The sequence below is a fragment of the Rhinolophus hipposideros genome (assembly GCF_964194185.1).
Source record: "Rhinolophus hipposideros genome assembly, chromosome: 1".
NCBI classification, from domain to species: domain Eukaryota; kingdom Metazoa; phylum Chordata; class Mammalia; order Chiroptera; family Rhinolophidae; genus Rhinolophus; species Rhinolophus hipposideros.
In genome coordinates, this window is record NC_138047.1 from 20,305,505 (window position 1) to 20,328,249 (window position 22,745).

Here is a 22,745-nt window from a genome sequence, read left to right on the forward strand (position 1 = left end):
AAGAATTCCAGGCGCCCAGTGTAAGATGAGGCTGCCAAAGTAGGCCATGTGACTCGACTCTAAGAGTAATGACAGCTCCTCAACTTTTTAAAAATTGGTGGTGGGAGGAGTTTTGTGGAAACTGGGAAGGAAGGCACAGGATTAAATTTGCATGTTGAAAAGATCGCTCTGGCTAATTGTGGAGAACAGACATGTTGAAGGATAACCTAGGGAATGGGTAAACAAAACTTTTGTGGTGTGGCAGGTAAGCAAAGAATGTAGTTTGGTCCAGGGTAGTTATGATAGCGATGGATAGAAGCACATAAATTTGAGAGATTTATTCCTGAGTTAAACTGGAAGGACTTGGTGATGGACTGGGTTGGATAGTTAAAAGCGAGGTCTGATGAGATGTGTGTTTTTACTTGTTAGATTTTAGAGCTCAGAAAGAGCTCAGTAGCTTTGCTGTTGTAGAATGTACCCATGATTTATTTCTTTTTGGGCAAACTGACCAGGTCAAGAGGAAAAAGTGAGATACTACAGTTTGGGAACAGCCCAACCAAATAATCTCACTGTGAGGTTTACAGGTCTTGCCCACAAAAATAGTGCTTTTTAGTTTCTCAAACATTAGACCAGCAAGGATCACCGGACATTTGAGGAATGCTTACGTGAAAAACAAGTCAGAACAAACAGGGGAAAAGGAACTCAAAAGAATGGAGACACTGTAGGATCAAAAGAATTTAAACAAGAACAGTAAGAGAAGTTAATCCATGAAACTGTGGAGGCTACAAGAGGCAAAGAGAAACTGAAAGAATTGGAAGACAAATTGAAGAAATCTCTCCTAGATTGTTACAGTAGCTTCCTAACTGATGACCATGCCGTTGCCCTTCGTGGGGCTGTAGTATCTTCTCATGTCAGCAACTAAAGTGAGCCATCACTTCATGTCACTCTTCTGCTCGTAACCTGATACTGGTTCCCCTTCACTAAGAGTAAAAGCCAAAGTCTTTGGAATAATCTCCAAGGCCCTCCCTCACCTCATCTGATTCCCTGTTGCCTCTCTAATTTCATTTCCTGCTACTCCCCTTCCCCTTTCTTGTCCACACGGGCCTTTCTCCTGCCTCAAAAATGAGGCAACCCCTTTGTACCTGCTGTCCCTTTGCTTAAAATGATCCTACCTCAGGGATCTGTATAAATGATTCCTTCTTCCTTCGGGTCAGTGTTCTAATGTCACCTTCTTAGGGAGGTCTTCTCCCAGCCACCAGCCCCTTTCTCTTCCTTGTTTTCATTAACATCCTCTCTCTCTCTCTCTCTCTCTCTCTCTCTCTCTCTCTTTCTCTCTCTGTCTAACGCCTGTGTTTTTTAATCGTGGTAAAATTTACATAACAAAAGTAACCATTTTCAAGTGAACAGTTCCGTGGCATTTAGTACATTCACAGTGTTGTACAACTGGCACCAGTGTCTAGTTCCAACACGCCTTCCTCATCCTAAAATAAAACCCATATCCATTAAGCAGTTACTCTCCATCTCTCCTCTCTGGAGCCCCAGCAACCATCAATTTGCTTTTAATCTCTCTGAATTTACCCATACTGGATATTTCATATCCGTGGAATCGTAAAATCTGTGGTCTCTGTGTCTGGATTCTCTCCCTGAGTATAAGTTTTCTGAGGTTCCTCTTCAGTGTAGCTTGTCTCAGTACTCCGTTCCCTTTACGGCCGATGGCGCTCCACTGTGTGCACATAACACAGTTTGTTCTCACCTTTGGCTGTTGTACTGGTGCTACTGTGAACTTTCCAATACAAGCATTTGCTTGAGTCCCTGTCTTCACTTCTTTGGGGTCTGTGCCTAGAACTGGAATTGCTGGGTCATAGAGCAGTTCTATGTTTAACTTTTTGTTTTTTATTAAAGTTTATTGGGGTGACAAAGGTTAGTAAAGTTGCGTAGGTTTCAAGTGTACAATTCTGTAACACGTCATTTATATATATATCATGTGTGTGTTCACCACCCAGAGTCAGTTCTCCTTCCATCACCAATTTTGGGGAACCATCAATCTGTTTCCACAGCAGGCATATACCATTTTACTTTCTTAGCAATATACAGGGTTTCAGGTTTTACATATATTGCTAACAGTTATTTTTTTTCAAAATCATTGTTATGATCATTCTATTCTTGTAACCATCCTAGTGTATATTAAGTGGTCCTTGTGGTTCTGATTTGCATTTCACTAATGACTAATGATGTTGAGCAGCTTTTAATGTGCTTTTGGCCATAATATAGCTTCTTTGGAGAAATCTCTCGGTTTCTTTGCCTACATTTGAAATGGGTATTTGTCTTTTTGTTATTGAATTGTAAGTTTTTAATATATTCTGGCCTACGTGTCTCTGGACTAGACACATACTGCGTATTTTACTGATTTATTTTACATGTTGTTTATCTCTCTCACTAGGTAAGCTTTACGAAGCAGGGTTTTGTCTGTTTTGTCTCTTACTGTTTCCCAACACCTAGAACAGTTCCAGGCAGTGTTGGCACTCAGTAGACTTCTGTAGAATAAATAAATTGCAGAACACACTGAAGCTTTATCTCACCAAAAATTGTGATACAACCAAATTGGTACTTGATAAGGAGGCAGAAGGGGCTTAATAGTGCTGAGTTGGTTTTGATCATAAGAAATAGCAGTTCATGTGTGCAATATTCCTATATAGAGGCCAAAACAGAACTAACTTTTGCTCTTCGACCTGATCAATGTAAACACACATATACACATATACATGTAGATTCTTTCTCCGGCTTAATGAATGAAAACAAGTTTGATGAGTGTTTATAAATAAGTACTGTTACACATCATATTTAAGATTTATGTTCATAGTTTGAGGATGGATAAGAAAATTGTTTCTGTTGGGTGAAATAAATTCTTACCCATCTGTTTTGGTTTTTCCTTTCGAGATGAACAGTAAACTTTTAGGGCTCTAATTATAATATTTTTTTTAAGTGGTATAAGTTCATGATTTTAAATGTAAGTGTCAAACTATTTTATAAAGTTGTTACTTCATATTTGAGACATCCAGTGCCCAGAAATTTTAATTTTATTGGAACCAGTCTCCTGACCATGGAGAATCACTGCACATATTTTGTAGGATTAGAAGAGATTTTTCACAATTCAGTTTTATTTGAAAATCAATGGTAAAAATAAATTTAATAATTAAATTTTATGAACATGTTGTAAAACTTCAGATCAGTCATCTAACACTATCTACTTTTTAAATTTAACTGTCTGCCATGTTTTATAAATCATCTTCCTTTTCTATTTGACAAAGACAAAGTGATCTTCTTTATCTTACTAAACATCTGTGTTTGTGAAACATGTAAGTTGATATTGTACTATTCGACGTAAGTATCTTAGGGAATACGGTTACAAGAAATACGTACAAGTTATCCTGTGTAAATGGGAGTTTTGTACTTAATATTGAGGGGGAATAGTACAGACGATTGCTGCTGGGAATAAGAACTCAGAGTATACATAAGCAGGGGTTCCACAGAAATCTTTAATAGGAGGATGTGGGAAAAGGGAAATGGGAACTTAATTTCTATTAAGTAGGGTGGAAAATTTTCCAAGCAGGTCATCAGAGCTCTGGAGGAATGAAATGTTCAGCTCTGTACACCATAAGGGAGCATGCCCTGGGAGCCTGGGCCTTTTCCTCAGAAATCGTGCCATGGTGCTTTTGATGAGATTAGTTGAAAACTTGCAAACCTCCTGCATAGGTAAAAGAAATGATTTTGAGCAGTAGATGCTTAATGAATTTAGAACCTATATTTAAACACTTATCTTGTTTTAATTGAATACCCTTTGGGTTATTTTGTCATTTTTATATTTGGGTTTTAAGAATGAATTATTTGGATCACTTTGTAATTTCCTTTTGAATTGGAACTAGTTGTGGAATTAATTTACACTTCCAATTCAAGATGAGGGCTTTAAATTTTGAAAATGTGATACTTTTAATATTAATAGAATTATATGTATAAAGTGGTAGACAAAATAGATTTGCTTTTTTTGTTTGTTTTTATTGTACACTTGAATCTCAGTGTGGGGTGACAGCTGCTGATCTAATATGAAAATAGTTGGAACTTACCTATAGCATATAGTTTCAGAAGATCAATGACTAATTTCCTTGTTAATCCATTTCAAACTTTCTTTTGAAGTTGGGGAGATGAGTTTTACATCCCTTTTTGTTCTCTTTTATGGTTATAAAAGGACTCTTTGTGCGAGTGTCACCTTTGACCTTTCCTATGATAAAGCAGTTTTGCTTTCAGGTAAGAGCACATGAAATCACATTACTATTTAAATGCAAAATATATAAAGAAACTGAATTTAATGCGAAGGAGAAACAAAACATTTTACTGTTCCTCCATGAACTGACTGTTCTTAACAGTGGTGTCTGTTACTGGGAGTCTAGATAACAATTCTTTCTACAAAGCAAGCTCCTTTTGTGTATTGCTGTTTGCTGTAATATTAGGAAGACTACTGCAAGTAAGTGTTAGATATTAGGTGTTTTAAAATTGGACAGTGAGTTCTACTTTACCATTAATACATTTTCAGAAAAATAAGCACAACTTCAAGGGAAAAAAGTAAAATGATGCTTTAGGGGTAGAGACTTTATTTGTTATAAAGAAAATTCACCTCTGTGTATCTTTAATTATTGGGTAAAAGTCATGTGACTTGGACTACAATTAAATGCACAGTTGGATATGTTGTAATAGAATTTTCCTATATATTAATGCAGTTTAGTTATCCAGTTCATTTAGCATAAGTTTTAGAGTTTGTGCCTATGTTTAGATTTTATGCCTTATCAACTACAGAAAGGAAATGAATTTAAGAAGCTAAAGTACTTGTTTTTATAGCGTAAACCATAAACTTATGACTTTAATATTTTATTTCTGAATTACAGTTGGCATGCAATATTATATTAGTTTCAGGTTAAACATATAAATTAGACATTTATAAAACTCCATGAAGTGATCACCCCAATAAGTTTAGTATCCACCTGACACCATGCATACTTATTACAATATTATTGACTGTATTCTTTATGCTATAGGTCCCATGACTATTTAGTAACTACAAATGTGTACTTCTTAATTTCTTCCCCTGTTTCACTCTGTCCCCCTGACCCTGACACCCCCTCCCATCTGGCAACCATTAAAATGTTCTCGGTATCTATGAGTTTATTTATTTTTAAAATTCTAAATAGAAGTGAAATCATATGGTGTTTGTCGTTCTCTGTCTGACTTACTCCACTCAACACAATACCATCTAGGTCCATTAGTGTTGCTGCAGATGGCAAGATTTCATTTTTTTTATAGCTGAGTAATATTCCATTATAAATATGTACCATCTCTTCTTTATCCATTTCATCTGTCCATGAACACTCAGCTGTTTCCATATCTTGGCTATTGTAAATAATGCTTCAATAAACATAGGGATGTATTAATACATGTCTCCTTGAATTAGCGTTTTGGGTTTCTTCAGATAAATCCCCAGAAGTGGGATTCCTGGGTCCTTCTTTGTTTCTTCTTATAGCCTTTGTATTAAAGTCTGTTTTGTCTGGTGTAAGTATTGCTACGCTTTTTTCTTCCTCCCATCTTCATCAAATATTTTTTTTCCATCCCTTAACTTTCAGTCTGTGTGTGTCTTTTCATCTGAAGTGAGTCTTTTGTAGGCAGCATAGGTGAGTGTCTTGTTTTCTTTTCCATTCAGCCACCCTATGTCTTTCGATTGGAGCATTAAATCCATTTATATGTAAAGTAATTGATGACATATATGCAGTTATTGCCACTTTCTTATTCACGTTTTATCTTTCTTTGTTCTTAAAGAAGTCTCTTTAACATTTCTTTTCTGGTGGTGATGAACTCCTTTAGCTTTTTCTTGTCTGGAAAGCTCTATCTTTCAATTTTAAATAACATTGCTGGGTAGAAGTAATCTTGGTTGTAAGTCGTTGCTTTTCATCTCTTCGAATATTTTGTGCCAATACCTTCTGGCCTGCAAAGTTTCTGTTGAGAAATCAGTTGGTAGTCTTATGGGAGCTCCTTTGTAGGTAACTAACTTATTTTCTCTTGCTGGTTTTAAGATTCTCTTTGTTTTTAACCTGCCATTTTAATTATGATGTATCTTAGTTTGGGTTCATCTTGTTTGGGACTCTGCACTTCCTTGGCTTGTAAGTATATTTCCTTTGCCAAATTAGGGATGTTTTCCATTAATAGCTCTTCAAATAGGTTTTCAATTCCTTGTTCTCTCTTCTCATTCTGGTACGCCTATGATGCAAATGTTTGTACACTTGGTGTTGTTCCAGAAGCCCCTTGAACTATCTTTTTTTGGATTTTTTTTTCCTTTTTGCTCTTCTGATTGATTTTTTTCTGGTACCTTATCTCCCAAATCCCTGATTGCGTCCTCTGGTTCATCTGACCTACTGTTGATTTCGTGTGATGTATTCTTTATTTCAGTTATTGTATTCTTCATTTCTGAGTTGTTATTTTTTTTTTTATCTCCATGTTTATGTTTGCAATCTCTTTGTTGAAGTTCTCCCTGAGATCGTTGAACATCCTTATAAACAGTGTTTTGAGCTCTGTATCTTATAGATTGGTTATTTCTATTTTGTTTAGTTCTTTTTCTGGAACTTTGCTCTTTCATTTGGGGCATGTTTCTTTGTGTCCCCATTTTGGCTGCCTCCCTGGTTTTGCTTTTGTGTATTAGGTAGGGCTGCTATGTCTCCTGGTCTTAGTGGAATGGCTTTATATAGTAGGTGTCCTGGGGCTGTCATGTGATTTTAACACCTGTCTTCTAATGTAAGAATAGCAACTTCAGACAAAGGATACTAAAGGTAATTTTCTGTTAATCTGAACTACTTGGAAAGTCTGGGTAGAAATCTATACAGACTAGCAATATTTAATTATTTGAATTATTTAAAACCTGTGAATTTTTAACTACAAATTGTCCCCTAAGTGCTTAGTACACTTTGGAGCCAACTGTCATCAGCTGTTGAGGGTTATGTCAATGATTTGTACCATTATAATACTCAAGCTTTTTTATTTTTAATTATTTTTTCCAAAATTCCTTCAGAATGTATTATAAATATTCTTGCCTTTTAAAGCAAAGTGAAAATTAATTGCTGTTATGTACTATTTTCTGCTATTCTGAATGCCCTCATGGCACCTGTTTCTAGATGTTTTTTATAATTTTTCTGAAGTTTCATTTTCCTCTTAGTTATCTCAGTCATGTCAGTGATGTCAACCTGCTTATTGAAAGTAGTCTCTCCTTTTAAGTTTGTTTGTTATAATTTTTTGTTACAGTAGGACTGTAACAAGTAGTCTCTCGCTTTGAGTTTGTTTCTGAAAATAATTGTCTAAACATGATATAATATTGTTGATAATAGGGCCTGTCATGAGTAAAGTTTATGAGTTCTAATTAGAGTCAGTATTAAGTTCATACTTCTACCGTGTTTCCCCAAAAATAGTCAGACCTAACCGGACCATCAGTTCTAATGCATCTTTTAGAGCAAAAATTAATGTAAGACGTGGTCTTATTTTAATATAAGACCAGGTATAATATAATATATAATACCAGGTATAATATACTATAATATAACGTAACATAACATAACATAATAGCAGGACATATTAATTTTTGCTCCATAAGAGGCATTACAGCTGATGGTCCAGCTAGGTCTTATTTTCAGGGAAACATGGTTTATAATTGATAGATATTGTACCAAATAGAGTTGATAGCAGAACAGGACAAAAGTTTTCACATGATATATTTAAGGTATGATACTGTTAAGATTTTATTTTTCTGTGCTTTTGTTTATTTTATCCTTTGCCCAGAATGTGCTGACCAAAATCCTACTCCGCATTCATAGTCCAGCCTTGACATTTTTCATCTTGTGACTGCTGATTTTCTTACTCTCCTGTTACTCCTATTTTTCTTTCCACCTTCTGCTTGTGATCAGTGGAACTCCTGATTTATCTCTTTTTCCATATTAGTTAGCATAATGAAAATTAGGCATTATGCTAAGTATAGTGAAATGCAAAGATTTAGAAGACACTGTAACAGCCTACTATTTACATTTCTTAGTGTTTTCTGTCCACCAGGCACTACGCTAAGCATTTTACATGCATTCCTCATTTAATCCTTGAGCAACATTGTAAGGTAAATTGCATTTTCAACTACATTTTATAGTCTGAGGTCAGTGAAAACTAACATCTCCAAGGTTATATATATATAGTAGTGAGTACTAAAGACAGGATTGCAACTCAAATCTTCTGACTCTTGAGCTTTTAACTATATCTATCCTTTAGGCAAAAAAAAGAAATCATTATACTAGGGTGGAATAGAGACTGGCAGAGGGGAGAGATGGGTGCAAAGGAGATGATACTGGAATTGAAGGACATGATAAGTTTTAGACTTACATGAAATGAGGGCTGTATTCTAGGCGTGGAGAAAAGATGAAGCAAAAATACGAGCTACGTGGGGTGTGAACATTCCTTCTATATGTGGAGAATAGTAATTTGAACCATACTAGTTATGCTAAAAGATTCAGATGGAAGCAGAGGTTGGGATCAGATATAGAACCAGATAGAATAATTACTCATTCCCAAACCATCTTCACTATAGTATGTTTGAATGCTTATCTTGATATAAAAGCTAAACATGGATATCCAAGGCATGCATGGAAAGCATATTCGTGCAAGTAGAAGACCTTTTTAATGAACAGTAAGAACTTCTCTGTAAAGCTATGATAAAACTTAAGAATAGTAGAAATTTGAGTACTGTGTTTTTGGTGTCAAACCTTGTTTAAAATACAAAAGGAGCTAGGATTTAGTGTGGGGATGATGGGTAGTTCCTCACTTTCCTTGCATACTAATCCAACCCTGCCAAACAAATTACTAGCATTGTGTGGACTACAGTTTCAATAATCCTTTTAGGCATTCATTTTTCACATGAAACTTGAAGTTCGTATATGTGGAGATTCCTCTGAATGCTGCTTACGTTGTCAAATCAGAATCAGCAGGTAGTATGAAGGAAGAGACAAGAGGAAAAAGTAGGCCAAGTAGTAATAGGAAGAGCCAATATTATGCATATGACACAAACAAAACTCCTACGAGAACATTGCGTTTTATTTCCTTTTGCTAGCTTCCTGAAGTAACAACCCTAAAATTTCAGCGGTTTACACAGTAGTATTCAAGGAGGCATTGAGAGCAGTCCCTCCCCAGGTAGGAGGGATGTTTAACCAATGAAATTGTTTAAATTTGCATACATGTAATGATGATAAAAAGAAATGCAGCAGTCAGTTTCATTATATTTAATTCTCTACAAACAGCATACCCTCTTTGTGTCCGTACTGGTCTGGGGCACACTGGTCTCATCATACTCCGTTCCTCAAACACACACACACCGAAGCTTATTTCTCTTAATTTACACATTGGCTGCAGGTGTCCTTTACGTGCCCTCTTGGTTCTAAGCTCTGGACTGAAGGAGCAGCCTGTGTCAGGCATGTACAGTTCCCCTGGCACAGGGAAAAGAGAACACCTGGCAAAACCACAGATGGCTCTTCCAGCTTCTTCTAGGAGATAGCCTTATGTCACTCCTGCTTACAGTTCTCTGGCCAAAAGAAGTTACCTGGCCAAACGTGATGTCAGTGGGGCTAGGAAGTAGACCCCTCCCACAGAAAGGGACTTCAGGTCCCATAGCAACAAGCAGTGATATATAATACCTTAGAAGGAAGGGAGGCGCAAGCAGTTGTCAGGAATACCACTTACCACCGTGGCTTACTTTATGTCCTGGAGCTTTCACAGAGTTTAAATTAATTCAAATGATATAAAGAATCTTTACTACAAGTAAGGAAGAACTTTTTGACTGTCAGATTGATTTTATGCAGGTGATTGTATAATATTCTAAAGTGAGTTGTATAGTTATGGTAATAGGGAAAGAAGTCCATTCATTCGTATTAGGTTGGTGCAAAGTAATTGTGGTTTAAAAGTTAATAATTGCGAAAACCGCAACTACTTTTGCACCACCTAATCACTGTAATGATTATAGTAAACCAATTTTGTTGGAGACTTTTCCTCCCACTTACTTCCTTATTTCCACTTGTACATTTAGAGTTTCTGTTTTTATGGAGAAAGAACCTCGAAGGGCTTGGCTTTGTTTCCTACCCTGAGTTCTCTGCTGATACAATGCAGATCGCTGCCACACAGCAGTGGGCTGTTGTGGAGATAGCCCGGGACATTTGCACGGTGCTCAGGCAATGATGGAAGAAGAGTAAGAAGAAAAAGGCCACTGTCCTATCTGCTGTGAAACGATGACATTAACTGACTCCTCTGTCTGACATTGGCACTGAAGAGCATTATGTACTTGAGAACATTTGATAATTGATTTAATATCTGTTTCATAGTGGTTCCCAAGTTATTTTCATAAGTATCGTTGGTGATGAAGCAATATGAAACATTAAAATCATTTTAAAGTGAAATTTTATTTAAAGCTTAAAGATAAGTTCTATACCAGTTAACTTTTTTTTTTTGGAAGGGGTCTTATAGCACTATAAAATATCTTGCAAGCTCAAATGTAATTTATAGATGTGTGATCACTCCTGAAGTTAGGTAAGGCTCTCAGAGGTTCTTGGATTACTCGTGACAGCAGATTGCTCTTGATAATGCTGAAAAGTATAATGAATAAATTTTAAAGACCTTTCAGTAATGAAGTACTTACACCTAGCCAACAAACCGAACACAGGCCTATTGAGAAGGATAGCTCATGTTACAACATTTTAAAAGGCTTCTGGTGAACAGTGAAGAATCATACTGATAGTACAGGCAGGACTACATGTAAAAGACATATTTGTTTCATGACTAGAGGTTATTAGATAGTCCCATTACAGCTTGTTCCCTCCGCTTCTGTAGCACTTTGCTAATAAGTAAGGAGGCTAGATAGTTTTAAAAGCTGTATTGTCTGGCAATCCCTGTTGACCAGTAAATTGGCTGAATAGAAATTGTTTGCTCTAACATTCCTCTTTATAAAAGCTTCTGATTAATTTGAATAATGCAGAGAACAACTTTTGGAGTACAAATAATGTTAATGGTAAATCAGAGTTTAAATAACTAACTAAAACAATATTTAAGTATTTGACTCTTATGTTTAAGATCTTTTTCTATTGGGGGTACGTTTCAGATACAATACACATTGAAATTATCTTCTGAGTGCTACAATTAGGGGTGCAAAAAAGAAAATGCTTGCAAATATCCTTGTTGTCTTCGATAATTTGGGATTACATCATTGGATTCTTTATAACTCAGCAGGTTTTTTTTTAGGATGGGGGTTAATGTACGTTTGATTTTTATCTTAGAAGGTAATTTTCTTAAGATAACTTCAGTGCTCATGAAATACACATATAGTACCATATTTTTTTACTCTTCTGTTAGATAGTTACCTTAAATGTACAGACTAGGTCTTCCTCTATCTAATAAGCTTCACAGTATTCAAAACATTAGGGGTGTGTGCATAGTTAATATGGGAAAAATATATTAAATATGTAATCTAAAATCTCTTGACTATATTAAGTCTTGGAAATGGAAAATCTGAGGGTTAGACTCATCTTCATATTTTTCTTGAAACCTACGTATTATTAAATGAGACTTTTATTTTATTCTTTATAATTGAATAATTTCCTTTGTGTGCAATGAGAAAAAAATTAGCAATTTTATCTCTCACTAAAATATTTTCTCTTAAGATTGCAAAGGACTCTCAATTGAATGGAATTCTATATTTGCTGTTCAATCTTACAACGTAAATATGAAATATGTTTAATATTTATTACCAAATTTGCCACAGGACCTTTCTGCTACAGATCTTTAAACTAGGAACCTTGTTCAGAAGTTAAATTGGTAAATATTAGTGTTGGAAATTGTGATTTTAAATCAAATTGGAAAGTTTAAAAGGAGTTCAGCATGAAACACTTTAATGGAAATAGAAGGTGGTTTTGTAACTTTCTTGATTTAATCTGTAAACATTGAAACTTTATATAAATTTAAACAAACTTTAAGAAATCATTTTCTACAATAATCTAGAAAACATAAACACTCCAAATAATCAATTTAGAAGACTGTACTGGTTTTGATTTGTGGATGAAAATTTCTGGAATGTTCTCATTAGAATTTACTGTAATCTTTTTTAATGCTCTACTTTTCTCTTTTTCTCCTCTAATATAAACACATCTTAAAATAAGTGGTAGGATTCAGAATAATTAATTCCTAAGGAGTTTAGCAAATTAGCTATTAGAGAATCACTGAGACCAAAAACAAGATGTTGTTTTAAATCATTCAAGGCAAAATTTACTTTATTAGTAGTAATGATAGTTATAGTTGATGATTTTCTGATGTGGAACCTGACCAGTACCACTGGTTGTATTTTGGGAAGAAAAAAGGAATTTCTGTTTAGGTAGTTCATGTGTGGTTGGTTGGTTCTTTTGTTGTTTCACATACAGGGTTTTGACAAATTTGTTTCACACTACCAAACTTCAACCAGCAAATTGTCTAAATTCCTTTTTGGAAATACTCTTTGCTGAGGTCTTCGAAGAAATCTGCTTTCTTCTGTTTCAGTACCTTATCTGATAGGTTCTTCAGCCCATCTCTAGTGCTCACACCTATTTCTGCTAGCCCATAGGAGCTTACAGGTGGCAAACATGGAGCGTTCATAGTGTGCTACACATTAAGATAGCGCCGTGTGCTCTACTTGGATGTTGAGCCCTCAGCTGCAAGCTCTAAATGTTCAGAACCGAATTCATTCTTCCATCACAGTGGATTCCCCTTCCTAACTGCTCCTTTGCTCTCACAGTTCGCAGTTGTCTTCAGCTCTTTAGGTAGTGACAGCCCCTGTGCTGTGCTAATTCACATGCCCTCACGCCTTTCATGATTCTGTCCCTTCTCGCTAGAGTTCTCTTTCCGATGAAAGCCAAAATATCTTTGTAAAACGTGCTAAGGTGATTAAGATGTCTTAATATCTCCAGATGTGTCAAAAAGAAGGCATATTTAATAAACGTTAGAGCATTTGGGGGAAGAACATATAATCTCTAAATCATGGGTCAGCAAACCATGGGCCACAGGCCAGATCAAGCCCCACCCATTAGAGAAAAAATTTGCCAGCCTCTGCTCTAAATGAGCATGTGTTGGAACAGTACTCACTAATTTCAAGTATCAGGCCAGCATATGTAGCATATTCAAACAAGAATAATAGAATTATGTATGTTTTCTAGAGCCTGTTTTTTATACACTCATAACCAGAAGCAAGAGCTATGCAGTGAACTTTTCATTAGTCTAATTCCTTTCTACATTAGCATATGATATTTTTTCACTTGTAGCAGTTGGAACTTAGAGACCAGGCATCAGGTAGTTGACTTTCAATTCTTTTTGTGCTCCTGCGTTTTCTGAAATCTTTAATACCAGAGGTTTGGCGTAAACCGTTTTGTATGGCTAAAGCGGAATCATCCTTGTTCTCCTAATTTTATAAACACTGGTAATTTCCCAAAACCTCACTTTATGGTAATATCAAAGTAATGCTTTAGTTACATTCTCTGCCACCTCTTCCCCCCAAAAGATTCTTTTTGTTTTATTGGCCAAGAAAAACAATATTCCCTTTTCCTCTATTTAGATCATAGTAATATTTAGAAAATTCAAAGTAATGTTTTAAAACTTATTTCAAACTTTTCTTTATCACTTACTGGTAACAAAGAAAGTTTGAAATGGAACAGATGGTGAATAGAGTGAGTGACTGTATCCTTATCTCGTGCCCCTTTAGATTCCCTCCTGCATAAAAAAACCTCACGCACAGCTGTATACCTTCTCCTCAGCCAGATTTTCAGTTATGGTGTTCACCCACAAATTCTGACAGCCATTCTAAAGGGAAATTGGAAAAAATAAAGAAGTAGGGTAGGAAATAGTTAAGAGACCAAAAGCTTATAGTGGAATAAATGTAGAAAATTTTCGGTTAAGGTTTGGGAGTGATAAAAGAAGCTAAGGAATAATAATTATAATAGCCCCAATGGTATAGTATTGCTCCCTAAATATGAGAGTTATCCTGGCTTTGACACAAAGTTAATTGCAGAGCTAAAGCTGTATTGCTGATGTTTTAGAAAAAGGAAAGAGTTTTAAGAAATACTGTACAAAATAGGTTAAATGAACAAACAAAATCCAGGAATCTGGCAGTATCTACCAAAATTACAAATGGACTTTTCCTCTGACCCAGAATTCATACTCTAGCCCTATCCTACAGATACAGTGGCACGTGTGTGAAATTACATGTTCAGATTTATTTGGTACACCATTGTTTCTAACAGCAAAAAATCAGACACATTCCAAGTATCCAGCAATAAAGGACTGGATCATAAAAGTCCGAAAAACATTGAAGTTAGGCCAAATGAAAACATGTCATTTGAAATACGTATTATCTGCAAAATAATACTTGAAAATGCAGGAAAAGTAGACCGTAAAAGTTGCTGTCAAGGGATGGTAAATGGGAAATAATTATACACGATCAAATTTTACTATTATAAAATATGAGATTTTTAACACTTATCTTTTAGTACCTTAAAAATGTGTGAGGGCTTGCATAGATTGCCTTGTTTTGATTCCCGTTCCTATTTGCCGTGTATTCCCATATAAACCGAACATACTATTAAGGTGTTCAGGCACCTAGTCTCCTGGTTGGGTAAGAACTACTCTAATTGATTCTTAGTTTGTTGCTTCATCTCAGAGGTAAGCGTGGGACGATTAGAACAAAAATTAATTAGTATATTTCTTACAAAAATATCCTAATTGGAGGAACAGCATTTTAAATTGTATTTAACATTTATACCCCATACTTCTTTAAAAAGATACAAGGTGATAAAAAGTGATACTTGGAAACTTGTTCTCCGATGAGGTGTGTCTCAGTGAACACAATTATAAACAAAGGCTTAAACCAGAACTATGACTAAAGTAAAACTACTGGAGCCTCGATTCTAGATTCATGTCAACCAAGAGTTCGAATTTCGTAACAGTTTAAATATGTGGAGTAAAGGCTTGTGAAGAATCCAAGATGACACTGAGTTTTGTGCTTATTTGTGATAAATCTTAGTATTGATTAATGTGTAAAGAAATTAGTCAGAATAGAGAATTAGTTATGGGAAAAAGAAATAATTCTGCCTTTGGGTATTTCATTGGAATTAAGAAAAATGAATATTCTGGACATACAGAACTTAGTTGTTGACCTCTGGGTAGACTTGAAATACATGCTCCCTAAAGTAATGTCAAATGCTCAGATGCATTGCTGTGTTGTTATTTGCTGTCATATAGCTCTGGATTTAATTTTTAAATGTTTAAAATCTAGAGTATATTTTAAGTTACATTTAAGTTGTATTTCTTCTTGCTTAGACAATAATGTAAGGCAAATGTATGTCATTAACTTTTCAGATTGCACTTTTATAGTAATTACCTATATAATATTAGACTTTTCAAGTGATTTTATATGTAAAGCTTCACATGTCATTCTCACAACGATTCTCTATGATTGAAATATTAGTCCCATTTTTAAGGCCCGGAGTTTGTGACTTATTTGGTCACAAATCTATGATATAACTCAGTCTTCTGCCTCCAAATGTCATCACTCCTTCACCCTAGTCTAGTATTGTGTTGTTTATTTTTAATGTCATGATACCATAACTAGTTGATAGCATGCTTTTTTATCTTTTCAGGATATGGCTTTGGTTGCCCCCGAGGCTCCTTCAGAACAAGCCAAGAGAGTTTTCCAAACCTATGATCCAGAAGGTAAAAGATTTTATTTTATTAATATTGACTCTGTTTTATCTTTATATATGTGAAATATGTTGATACTTTACCTGAGTTTTATTCATAAGAGTTGTTGGATTTTTTGAGTGAAATATAGGTTGCATTTCTTGAACATTAAATATGGGAAATGGTGAAAATGGGAATAAGTAAAATAGGATACTTAAGTGGTCATCAAGCTCTGACATGGTATAAAGTTTTCATGTTTCTTGGGGTACTGATTGATGGTTACTTGAATCTTGACTTCGGATAGTGTAAAATGGGAAAATACCACCTTCTAAACAAGCTCTTTGAAAATTGTCATTTCCTTTCTTCCTTTCTCCTCGTCTTCCTTCTTCCCTCTCTCCCTCCTTCCGTTCCTTCCTTCCTTTCTTAAACTCTTCCAGAATATTTTTTGAGATATAATTGATATAACATTCTATAAGTTCAAGGTATGAGCGTGTTGCTTTTATATATTCATATGTTTCAAAATCATTACTACAGTAGTGCTCGGTAACACCTCTGTCACGTCACATAATTAAGTTGTAGTCTCTTGGCAACTTGAAGTTTTATAATACAGTTCTGTGGGCTGTAATCACGAGGCTGTGCCTGAGACCTCCAGGACTTACGTGTCTACTGGTTACATCTCCCCTTAAGCAACATCCCCCCAGTTAACCCACCCCCAGGCCTGGGAACCACTATTCTACTGCTTTTACAAATTCAGCTTTTTAAAATTCAACATATAAGTGATACTGCACAGTATTTACCTTTCTGTGTCTGACTTCTTTCAATTATCATAATGCCCTCAAATTCCATTCACGTTACAAAGGCAAGATTTCCTTATTTCTCATGGCTGAATACTATTACACTGTGTGTATGGGGGGGGGGGTGATCTGTGTATATGTGTACGTACACAGACACACACAGACACACACACACACACTGATCTACTTCTTTATCCATTTATCCGTTGGTGAACACAGGTTGTTTCCGTATCTTGGCTATCATGAATAATGTTGCAATGACTGGGTGTGCACAGGTCTCTTTGCACTACTGATTTCAAATTCTCCAAATATATATCTAGGAGTGTGATTCCTGGATCATAAGGTAGTTCAGTGTTTAATTATCTGAGGAATGTTCATACTGTTTTGTTTAATAGATGTGCCATTTTACATTTCCATCAATAATGTATTGGGGGTTCCCTTTTCTCTACGTCTTCACCAACATTTATTTCTTGTCTTTTTGATAAAATCTAAGAGGTGCAAAGTGATACCTCACTGTGGTTTTCATTTGCATTGTCCTGATGATTAGTGATGTTGAGCACATTTTCATATAGCTATTGGCCATTTGTATGTCTTCTTTAGAAAAATGTCTATTCAGGTCCATTGCCCATTGTTTTTTTTGCCTTTCTGCTATTGAGTTCTATGAATTCTTTATATATGTCGGATGTTAATCCCTTATCAGATATGTTGTTTTCAAATATTTTGTTCTTTAGTTTGCTTTTTTAATTTATTATATGTTCTGCTATGTAGAAGTTCTTTAGTTTAATGTAGTCTCACTTGTTTATTTTAGTTGCTGTTCTCTGTGCTTTTGGTGTCTTATCCAATAAATCATGGCCAACACTGATGACAAGGATCTTTTTCCCTATGTTTTCTTCTCGGAGTTTTACAGTTTCAAGTCTTACATTTAAGTCTTTGATTCATTTCAAGTTAATTTTTCTGAATGATTCATTTCAAGTTAATTTTTGTGAATGCTGTAAGATCAGGATCAAGTTTCAATCTTTTGTATGTGGATATCCAGTTTTTCCAACACCATTTATTGAAGGAACTGCTTTCCCCATTGTGTGTTCTTGGTGCCTTGTCAAAAATTAATTGTCCATGTAGGCGGACGTTTATATGGGCTGTCTATTCTTTAACACTGGTCTATGACTTTTTATGGATGTATCATGTTTGATTACTGTAGTTTTATAATATAGCTTCACACCAGGGAGTGTGACACCTCCTCTTCTGTTCCTTTTTCTCAAGATTGCTTTGACTATGCAGGGTGTTTTGTGATTCCAAACAAATTTTAGGATAGTTTTTTCCTGTTTTTGTGGAAAATTCTTTGAAATATTTTTTCCTTTCTTTTTTTTTCTTCCATTATTATTTTTATTAAAATTTATTGGGGAATTTTGATAAGGATTGCATTGAATCTGTAGATCGCTGTGGGTAGTAAGGATGTTTTCACAATATTGTTCGAATCCAAGAATGTAGGATAGCTTTCCATTTATTTGTGTCTTTATCAATGTCTTACAGCTTTCTATACATCTTACATCTATTTCGTGAAATTTCAGTGAAATTTATTCATTTCGTTGTTTTCCATGCTATTTAAATAGATTACTTTCAATTTTCTTTGAGATGGTTTGTTGTTAGTGTATAGAAATGCAACTGATATATGTATGTGGATTTTGTACCCTGCAAATTTACTAAAATCATTTATTCTAACAGTTTTTTTAGTGTAGTGTAGTGTAGTCAATGATTTTATATATAAGATCATGTTACCTGCACACACAGATAACTTTACTTCTTCCTTTCCAATGTGGATGCCTTTGTTTTCTTTTCCTTGCCTAATTGCTCTGGTTAGGACTGCCAGTATTATGTTGAATAGAAATGGCACGAGTAGGCCTGTCTTATTCCTGATGTTAGAAGAAAGGATTTTAACTTTTCCCTATTGAGTATAATGTTAGCTGTGGGCTTGTCATATATGGCCTTTATTATGCTGAGGAGCACTACTTCTATACCAAAATTTTTGAGCAGTTTTATAATGAAAGAATTTTGTATTTTGTCAAATGATTTTTCTGCATGTGAGATGATCATAGGATCTTTTTCTTTCATTTTATTAAAATGATATATCACACTGATTGATTTGAGTTTGTTGAACCATCCTTGCATCCCTGGAATAAATCCCACTTGATTGTGGTGTATGATCCTTTGTGCTGTTGAATTTGGTTTGCTAATATTTTATTGAGGAATTTTGCATCTATATTCTTAAGGGATATTGGTCCACAACTTTCTTTTCTTGAAATATTCTTATCTGTCTTTGGTATCAAGGTAATGCTCTCCTCATAAAATGAGTTTGAAAGTATTCTCTCTTCTTCAATGTTTTGGAAGCGTTTGAGAAGGATTGGTATTAATTCTTCGTTAATGTTTGATAGAATTCACCAGAGAAACCATCTGCTCCTGAGGTTTTCTGTATTGAGAGATTGATTACTGATTCAGTCTTTTCACTAGTAATCTGTTCAGATTTTCTATATTTTATGATTCAGTCTTGGTAGGTAGTATATTTCTAAGAATTTATCTATTTCTTCTAGGTTATCTAAATTATCGGTATATAATTGTTCCTAGTAGCTGCTCAGGAGCCTATGTATTTTTGTGGTATCAGTTGTAATGTCTCATTTTTCATGTATAATTTCATTTTATTTCAGTCCTCATTCTTCCTGGTGAGTTTATTTAGCTAAAGGTTTATCATTTTTTAAGTCTTTTTGAAAACTAGCTCTTAGTTTCTTTCATTTTTCTATTTTTCTCGTCTCTATTTCATTTATTTCTGTGCTGCTTTTTGTTATTTCCTTCCTTCTGCAAACTTTGGGCTTCATTTATCCATTTTCTAATTCTTTGGGGTGTATGTAGTGTGAGGTTGTTTTTTTTGAGAGCTTTCTTGTTTCTTAATGTAAGTGGTATCATTATAAACTTCCTGCTTAAAACTGCTTTTGATGCCTCCCACAGGTTGTGATGTGTTGTGTTTCCATTTTAGTTTGTTTCAAGATAATTCTTGATTTTCCTGTTGATCAATTTTGACCTATTGGTTGTTCCGGAGCATGTTGTTTAATCGCCATATATTTGTGAATTTTCCAGTTTTCCTTCTGCTACTGATTTCTATTTTCATACTATTGTAGTCAGATAAGATACTTGGTATAATTTCATCAGTCTTCTTAAATTTGCTAAGACATATTTTGTGACCTATCATGTGATCGACCCTGGAAAATGTTCCATGTGCACTTGAGAAGAATATGTGTTCTGCTGCTGTTGGATGGAACGTCTGTATATGTCTGTTAGGTCCATTTAATCGAAAGTGTCATTCAGGTACATTATTTCCTTATGATTTTCTGTCTGGGTGATCCATCCATTGTTGAAAGTGGGGTATTGAATTCCCCTATTATTATTGCATTGCTTTCTATTTCTTCCTTCAGATCTATTAATAAATGTTAATATATTTAGGCGCTTCAATATTTGGTGCATATGTTTATAATTGTTATATGCTCCTGATGAATTAATCCCTTTATCATTATGTAATGACATTGTTTCTCTTTTGTTACAGTTTTTTTTACTTAAAGTCTATTTTGTCTGATATAATTATGGCTACACTAGACTCTTTTGGTTCCAATTTGCATGGAATACCCTTTTCGTTCCCTTCCCTTTTGTTTCAACCTGTCTGTCATTAAAGTGTGAGTCAGTCTTTTTTAGGCAGCCTGTAGTTGGGTTTTGTTTTTTTATCCATTCAGCCACAGTGTGTCTTTTAATTGGAGAACTTAAACCATTTACATTTAGAGTAATTATTGATAAGTAAGGACTTATACGATTGCCATTTTGTTAATTGCTTTGTGGTTAATTTGTTGTTCTGCAGTTCCTTTCTTCTTCTCTGTCTTTGTGCATTGATGAGTTTTTATAGTTCTTTGCTTTGATTCTTTGTATCATTTGTGTATCTGTTATGGGTAGACCATGTGGTTAATTAACCAAGTGACTTTCATTATATATCTTATAGTTACAATGATCCCTTTGTCTCCTGGCCAGTAAGGTTCTGCTGAGAAATCTGCTTGCAGCCTGATCGAGATTCTCTTGTATGTGATGAATATTTTTCTCTTTCTACTTACAAAATTTTCTACTTATCTTTGTTTTTTGAGAACTTATTTCTAATGTGTCTCAGTGAATATCTCGTTTTCTTGAATCTCTTTGGGGATCTTTGAGTTTCATGTACCTGGATGGCCATATCTCTCCCCAGAGTTGGGAAGCTTTCCGCTGTTACTGCTTTAAATAAATTTTATGTCCTTTTTCCTTCTCTTCTCTTTCTGAGATCCCCATAATATGGATATGCCTTTTCTCTATGGTGCCCCACAGTTCACTTAGGATTTCTTCACTCTTTTTTCATTCTAATATCTTCATCCTCCTCTGACTCAGTAATATCCAGGTATCTGTTTTTAAGCTCACAGATTGTTTCTTCTGCCTGATTGAGCCTGCTGTTGAAGCTACCTATTGGATTTTTTAATTTCATTCATTGTATGCTTAAGCTCCAGAATTTCTGTCCTTTATTGTGATTTTCATTTCTTTGTTAAACTTCTCTTTTTAATTTCATTGAGTTGTCCATCTGTGTTCTCTTGAATTTCACTAAGCTTCCTTGAAATAATTATTTTAAATTATCTTTTCAATAACTCATAAATCTGCATTTCTTTGGGGTCTTTTTTGTTTTAATTACAGTGTTCCTTTGGTGGTGTCACGTTTCCTTGCTTTTTTGTGGTTTTGATGCGTTTGCATTGATGTCTGAGCACTTGATGTTGCAGTCGCCTTCAGTGGATAGTCTTTTACCTGGAGTTTGCTGCAAGGTTACCAGCTGAGTGGGGTGCGGGTCTTTGGTACTGAGAAGGCACAGCAGTGTAGTCTTTGTGCAGCTCCAGTGGCTGAGGTTGCCCTTGGCCAGACTGCAGGGGTTTCCTGTGGCCAAGACTTCGGAGACGGAGGGCCTATGTGTAGCAGAGGGAGGTAGGACTGTTGGGGTCCTTGGAAGTGAAGGCTGCTGGGGTCTTTCTGTTCTTTTTTGCCCATGGGAGTAAGTTCTAACTGAAGGGATCCTTCGTGGCTCCTGGCCTGGCATGCTGGCAGAGAGCTGTGCCGGAGCCAGGGTCCCAGGATTGGGCACATGCAGAACTACCACACTGCCTCAGTCCTGGGGTGCAGGTGCACTTGCTGTGGCTCTGGCACTGGTGTCTGCGGGTGGACACTTGTGCAGCTATCCCGTGCAACTGGAGCAGAGTCACTGTAATGACTCTGGCCAGTGTGCAGAGACGCAGCAGTGGCTCATCGCTGAGATGACAGGGTGCAGGGTGGATTGAGGTCAGGGGCCAGGGTGTTAAAACAGCACAGCCTGAGGATGGTCCTCAAAGTCTCATGTCTGGCTCCAGCGGGGCAGTCGCAGGTCAGTAGCAACATGACCCCATTGTAATCTGTTAAATCTGCATGTCAGGACCTGGGCAGCTGGCCTTGAGCCGTGGCAGCACAGCCCAGCAATGAGTCAGAGTTGTCATCCGGCGCCGAGGGGTTTACGGTCAGGGCAGTGGCACCCTGACCCTTAACCACCCTGGCAGTGATGGGTAAGAGCTGCAACCTAGTTCCCGGTGAGCTGGGCTCGGCGCGGCGGACACTGCCCCGGGAATGGCGGAACATAGCCAGGATCTGGGCCCAGAGGTAGAGCACTGGCAGCTCCCACCCACACATGGTGGCAGGCTGTGGGCCCCGATCCCCAAGATCACAGCACATCCTTGACGGGGGCCCTCAGGGCAGGTGTCATGTCGCAACACTGCCAGGCTCTGGCTGTAGGCCCACCGTCGGGGTGATCTGGGCAGCTCCCTCAGCTGGGATCAGCATTGGTGAAGACTGTGGAAGACCTCTAGCAAGATGAGGCTCGCTGGGGTCCTCCTGGTCCCTCCTGGTACCAAGCTGCTCTTGGCTGGGGGATGGGGTGACACAGGTCACATGCTTCCTATACTTTTATGCAGCCTTTCTTGGTTTTTGAGCTCTGCAGGGTTGTTGCTGCTGCTGCTTAATCCAGAGCTTTCTCTGAGCCGTTTTCTTCAGTTTGGAGTTGTTCATTATGTTTGTTTTTTCATGGGAGAGATAAGCGTTGGG

At 36.2% G+C, this 22,745-nt stretch overlaps 1 protein-coding gene across 6 annotated transcripts in view; it reads left to right on the forward strand.

Moving 5' to 3' along the window:
* LOC308508722 (ubiquitin carboxyl-terminal hydrolase MINDY-3) overlaps positions 1-22,745 on the forward strand; it is an 85,918-nt gene that overhangs the window by 44,585 nt on the left and 18,588 nt on the right. For all 6 annotated transcript variants that reach the window (XM_081075904.1, XM_081075905.1, XM_081075902.1 and 3 more), the window contains one exon: positions 15,744-15,816. In XM_081075904.1, the coding sequence (XP_080932030.1) occupies positions 15,744-15,816 (73 nt within the window). The remainder of the gene's footprint in view (positions 1-15,743; positions 15,817-22,745) is intronic.